This window comes from Pogoniulus pusillus, chromosome 6 (genome assembly GCF_015220805.1).
Source record: "Pogoniulus pusillus isolate bPogPus1 chromosome 6, bPogPus1.pri, whole genome shotgun sequence".
NCBI classification, from domain to species: domain Eukaryota; kingdom Metazoa; phylum Chordata; class Aves; order Piciformes; family Lybiidae; genus Pogoniulus; species Pogoniulus pusillus.
Window position 1 is genome coordinate 40,554,367 of NC_087269.1, and position 6,150 is coordinate 40,560,516.

The 6,150-nt window shown below is 48.2% G+C and overlaps 1 protein-coding gene across 2 annotated transcripts in view; it reads right to left on the reverse strand.

The window, feature by feature from the left end:
• EBF3 (EBF transcription factor 3) overlaps positions 1-5,755 on the reverse strand; it is a 152,205-nt gene extending 146,450 nt beyond the window's left edge. Inside the window, exons 1-5 of one of the 2 annotated variants that reach the window (XM_064145324.1) lie at positions 5,588-5,755; positions 4,690-4,808; positions 4,235-4,391; positions 3,660-3,723; positions 2,763-2,818 (exon numbers count right to left, since the gene is read on the reverse strand). In XM_064145324.1, coding sequence (XP_064001394.1) covers positions 2,763-2,818; positions 3,660-3,723; positions 4,235-4,391; positions 4,690-4,781 — 369 coding nt within the window. In that variant the 5' untranslated portion in view covers positions 4,782-4,808; positions 5,588-5,755. Of the gene's footprint in view, positions 1-2,762; positions 2,819-3,659; positions 3,724-4,234; positions 4,392-4,689; positions 4,851-5,587 lie in introns of both variants that reach the window. The other variant, XM_064145323.1, reaches the window with a different exon arrangement.
• Between the last annotated feature and the right edge of the window lie 395 nt (positions 5,756-6,150).

A 6,150-nucleotide genomic window follows, 5' to 3' on the forward strand; every position in this document is an offset into this window, starting at 1 on the left:
GTGTTTATTTTGAAACTGCTAACAATGATTTTTCTCTGGTAAAAAGGCAGTGTCTGGGCGCACGGCTGAGTGGGTTTTGAGCATAGGCTTTAACAGATGGTGCGGAGCTAGAGGTGCGGGTTCGCCCCTCCGCTCCCGGCTTAGGGGATCGCCTCGCCGGGCTGCCAGCAGCTCCCCTGCTTGCTTCCCTGCCTGCCCTTCTGCCTGCTTCCTTGCCTTGCATCCCTGCCTGCTTCCTTCCCTGCATCCCTGCATCCATCCCCTACTCGCAACCCTGCCGAGGCTCTGAGCCCCCGGGCCCGGGGGGCAGCGGCGGCCCCCTGCAAACTCCCCCGGTGTTAATTAGGATGAGGAGGAGGGAGGGAGGGAGTGAGGAGTAGAGGGGGGAGGTGAATTATGATGATGATGATGATGAAGCTCCCTCTCAACACGGCTCCCTCCGGGCGGGCAGCAGCAGCGGCCGCGGAGGCTTCGCGCAGCCCCGCGCAGCTGCAGGGCTGATCTTGAGGGGGGATCTAGGGGGGTCTTTAGCGGCAGGTATTGTTTAGGAAAGCGAAGATGACAGCGCAGACATAACAGGGGGCTGTTTGTCGTGGCAGCGTGCCCCATAACTTTGCGGCTATTGCTGCTTTCGCCTGAGATGGAGCCGCGTATTTAGGAAAGTGATTTATTTTTTATTTTGTAGCACAAACAGAAATCCATAAACTGTCGGTTCAGCGCCATTGACTCTTTGATCAGTTACTGGGCTATGGGGTTTTTTTCCCTCCCTCTTTCCCTCCCTTCAGCAAGGAGAGATTTAAAAGCTTCTTCTTATTATTATTATTATTATCACTGTCGGCACTTTTGCTGCGGCAAGAGGTGCAGGGCCGAAAATGGACCACAAAAAGTGTCTTTAAAACGTATCCTCTTTTCTCCTTGCTGCGAAAACTTCTAGCTGAGCTCTAGAAACCTCTTAATTAGGCTACTTACAGCGGTTTCCGAAAACATTTAGCCGCTCTACACAAAGGAAATAAACCCACATTGGCAAGTGGAGGGGTTTAAAAGGTGAAATAATTATTGAAGGGTACAACGCCTCCGTCTTTGTCAGAGTAATTGTACTTCTCCTGTCAGCTCTGCTTTGCTCCGAGAGGAAATCGCATGCTTTTACTACTGGAGGCATTTAAATCCAACCCGATTCTAGTCAAAAAAAAAAAAAAAAAAGAAAAAAAAGAAGAAAAAAAAAAAGAGAGAGAGAGAGAGAGAGAGAGAGAGAGAGAGAGAGAGAGAGAGAGAGAAGAGAGAGAGAAAGTTGCTGCGGGGTTGGCTGGGAGCTCAGCACCGCTCCGCTCCCGGAGCCGCTCCCGGGAGCTGCTCCTGGGGCCAGGGGGGGAAGGGGTCCTGCCTGCCTTTTTTGTTGTTGTTGTTGTTTCTTCGGGACTGCAAAGTTAGCTTTTAGGACAAAAAAAAAAAAACAAACAAGCAACAAAAAACAAACAAAAAAAAAAACCCAAAAAAACCCAAACCACCAACAACCCGAAACATTCCATGTGGGCAGGCTGGTCTCGGCCGGGAGTGTTAAAACTCGGCAGATTGGTGGAATGGTTTTAATTTTCCATCTCTGGGATCTGATTTCCAGAGGGCTGGGAATTATTTCTGCCTTCTCGCTTTCCCCCCCCGACTCCCCCCTCCCCCCCAAAAAAAAAAAATTGGGGAACAAAAATAAATAAGTTAAATTATTATATATATATATATATATATATATATATATATATATATATATATAATTTTTTTTTTTAATAGAGAAATGTCACTCCCGGAAAAAAATAGTTTAAAAAATTTAAAATGGGAAAAAATTAAGTTGATTAAATCCGAAACTCGTGAGTAGCTTTCTGCCTCTAATTTGCGATGGAGCAAGGCTGATAACACGTAGTTATCCTCGGCCAAGTTGGCCGAGACAGGTTAAATAATTTAATAAGGAACTGCTTGTAATTATGTTATTTACAAGGTCTGACAGAGGTTTGAGGAAGAAGCAGGAGCTGATCTCAGGGAAACGGACGGGTTCGGGTGACCCCTGGAGCATAGAGTTTGAATTATGGAGATGGGGGGCTGAGAGGTGTCTGTGGACTAGAGAGGAACAAGCTGACTTCTCACCCCGCCGCATTTAACTTTTAAATCCAAATAAACGCCTCGCCACCCCACCCCGCAACACTACCTCCAGGAGAAAAAAAAAAAAGGAAAAAAAAAATTAAAAAAAAGGCAGTCCAAGGGCTACACCTGACTACTTTTGGGGTACCCAAAGAAGTGGGTGCAAAGTATCGCCCTCCTCCTCAAAAAAAAAAAAAAAAAAAAAAGTAGTTAGAAAACGTTTGGAGAAAAAAAAAGATCTATTTTTTCTCCTGTTCTCCCCCCCCCCCTTTTCTCCCTCACTAAATTAATTATATCCCACATCTGCTCCCCTGGCGTTGTACTTAACGCCACACACACGATTTAATGATGCCAACGCTTCCTTGGACAACACCACACCTTTTTTTCTTTTTCATTCCCCTGTCTTTCCTTTTTTTTTTTTTTTTTTTTTTTTTTTTTTTTTTTTTTTTTTTCTCTCCCTACTCTTTTCAACCTCCTCCAGCCCTCGCTGTGTGAATTTAAGTCTCTCAGGTAAACTTGGAGTAAAAGCAGGCTCTGAGTTTACTCCCCCCTCCCCGACCCCGCAACTCTCCAAGCAAGGGGCAAAAGACAAAACTTGAGCAACTTGCGAGTTAAGCAAAGCGTTAAACTTCTCTCACCTGTTTGGTCATAGAGTCTATGAGGCGGACATACAGGTCCTGCTCTGTCCTGACTCCTGGGGAGGGAAAAGAAACAAATTCCTATCAGGCTTTCAGCAGCCAATCATCCCAAAACCTATCCCCAAAGCAGGAGGGCAGAAAAGGGATTGCAGCGGGCAGAGAGTGGTACCTCACCGGGCTTTCCAAATAGCGCTAAATTACAACCAAAACAACCCCAGAAATCATCCAGTGGCCGAGTCCTCATCCACCATCAAGCCCGGTTCTTGAAGGAGTTATGCCCTAAAGAGTCCCCCTCTCCCCCGGGCCAAGCTACAGCCACGGTGAGGGGGTAACTAGAGAGAGCGGCGGGGTTGGGATGGTGGGAACGGTAACCCCGGCATCCTCCTGCATCCCACCGCGCCCACCCGCATCCTCCTGCATCCCACCGCATCCCGTCGCGGGTGGGAACCATGCACTACTCGCTCCCCGCTTCACTCCCCACTCTCCCAGTAAGGAAATCGGGCAAATTGGGGGGGAAAGTCACTTAAAAGTGATGTTGTGCTGGAGCAGGTATCGATCCCCGCTTTTTTACTTTCCACTTCAAGCCCAACCGGTTAATCATGTGAAGTACCATCGACTTATTGATCGGTTATGTTTTGTTTTCCTTCTCTTGCCGAGGCAAGGAACCGTGTTTACACGGGGCTCATTTTCATCTCCACCTCCCCCCCTAGAGCCCCCCCAAAACAACAACAACAAAAAAGCTTCATCTCCTTTTCCAAAAAGCCTCTAAAAACTCAGACTTTTGGTTTCGTTGACTTTTTTCTTTCTCCCCCAGCAGCATCACGAGCTCTCACCATGAAAAAAACAACCACCTAAGAATTAAAAAACCATTGTCATTATGATCTAACCCAAACTTACCGTTGCTATACAACAACTGAAGTTTATAATGAATCCCATTGTTAGTTTTTTCATTGTTGGGCTCCTGTAAGCAACGATAAATAATCACATTTAGCATCCACTCCCCCCAAAATATCTGTCTCCTCTTAACGCGCATTTTCCTCGCCCTTGAATCCGCTCGGAAATTAACAATTCGCGGTCAAATTCAGTCCGCAGTCACCGTGAGGTGGTTTGGGTTTTGGGGTTTCTTTTATGATGATGTCATTATCTGGGTGCAAATATGTCATGTTTAGCTGGTTGTTTTGTTATTTTTTTTCCCCGCACTACCCTCCCTCCCCATCCACACGCACGCACACACACACACACACCCGGCATTAAAATAAGTTTGAAAAGCCGGGATTTATCCATTTATCCGGAGCTGGCGGGGGGAGGATCAGGACCCACACGTGGTTGGGAGTGTCGGGAGTTGGGAATTATTTTAATTACCCTTCAAAAAATAAGTAATAACGGTTTTTAAAAAAATTAAAAACTAGGGAGGGAGGGAGGGATGGGGGTGTAAAGACTTAGAGATGGGGGGTGGGGGGGGCAAGACTTACTTTCTCTTTCTCCACAAAGTCCACAAAAGCCGTTCTCTCAATCTCCACCGGCTGCCCCTGCCTGTCGTACAGAGCTAAGACGAAGTGGAAAAAATTGGATTTTCTGAGATTGGAAGGCGGCTGTTTCTCGAAATGTGCCCGAGCCAGCCCCACGCCGCTGCGGGAAAAACACAAGACATAGGCGTGGGTGAGAGCGGCGCGGAGCTGCGGCGCGCAAACTCCGCGGCCGCGGGGAGCGGAGGAGGCTGGAGAAAGGAGGAGGAAGAGGAGGAGAAGGAGGGGAGGGAAGAAGAGGAAGAAAAGATGCGGGGCAGCGCGGAGCAGAGCGATCGTAAGTGATACAGGGTGGGTGAGTGGGGGGGTGGTGGTAGTGGTGTGTAAAAGGGGGGGATTTACGGCCGGGATGAGAAATCCAAGGTGGAGAAAACCGCCGGGAGAGGATTTGGCAGACGTACCTTTGGGCGGCCGTGTTAGCATCCACTACCCCCGCCGTGTGCATCCAAGAGCGGACGGGATTCATCCCAGTGCCCAGCGGCTCTTCTTTCATGGTCGTCCCACCTCTTGGTATATTTTCCTGAATCCCAAACATTAAAACAAATTTGGGCAAAACCAGCTCCTAACCAAAAAGGGGTTAAAATGGAGGGAAATGTCAGCTACGGGGTGGGTTGGTTGTTGCTTGATTTTTTTTTTCTCTCTCTCTCTCTCTTTTTCCTTGGCGACTGGAATATAAGAGATGACTTTACTCCCTGTGCTCAGGAGGAGAAAAGCCCAGTTCAAGTCTTGCTTCCTTCTTCAATCTGTCCTGTATTGGCACGACATAAACAATTTACTGAGGACTTCTGTGCAGCGAGTTGGATGGCGTTCCAGTTTGGTGGGTTAAGAAAAAAAAAAAAAAAAGCAAAAAAAAAAAAAAAAAGCAGCACACACACGAGGAAAAAAAAAAGGGGGGAAAAAAGAAAAAAAAAAAAGAAGGAAAAAAAAAAGTGTAACTGCAGCCGGCGACAATGCGAGGTGGCTTTTTAGGGGTTGTTTTTTAGGAAAGGGAAAAAGGGGGGCATAAAAAAAAAAAAAGAAGAAATATGTTGTTGTTGTTGTTTGCAGGCGCGCTCAACGTGGTGTCATCCTAGGAAAAAGCGGGAGGCGCAGGGAAAAAAAAAAAAAAAAAAGGATGGAGAGGCACAAAAAAAAAAAAATAAAGCTTCAGGACACTGCTGAATCGACCACTTTCTGGCAAGGCTTCTCCTGCTCCAAAAGACAAATAAACGGGGGGGAAAAAGAAAGAAGGAGAGGAGAGGGAGAAAAAAAAAAAAAAAGGGTAAAAAAAAAAAATGAAAAAAAAAAAATAGTGATTACCGCGGAGGTGTTCCCGGGCACACGGGAGAACGGGGAGAGGGCCCGTGGCGGCTCGCGGAATGGACGGAGGCGCGCAGAGCCCGGCCCTCCCTCCCCGAGGAGCGCTCCCTTCCCCGGGAGCCGGGCCCCCGCCACGGCGGGAGAGATGGCGTCACTGATGACGTGAGCTAACGGGCGGGATCAGTGCCATATATGGCAGCTTTGGGGGTTCAAATCGTTCCGTCGCCGCCTTTCTTGCCCGGCCCAGGCAAGCATCACACCCACTACCCCCCCCCCCCCAACAACCCGCCCCTCCAACCCCTCCCCTCCAAGGGGTCCCAAACAGCATCTTCGTGGATCACCCTTCGTGGGGGTCACAGGATGGGGGAGATGGTGGATGGGGTAGAGAAGAGCTTGAGGCTGGACAAAGGGGTGGCCTGGCTCATCTCTTTCTGTATGCCCATCTCTAGGTGACCCCGCGACACCGACACACCCCTAAATGTACAGATTTGTGGGCTGCAGATGCTGTGTGGGTGCTTTGGCTCTATATATCCATAGCCTTATCTATAGATATTGATAGGTCT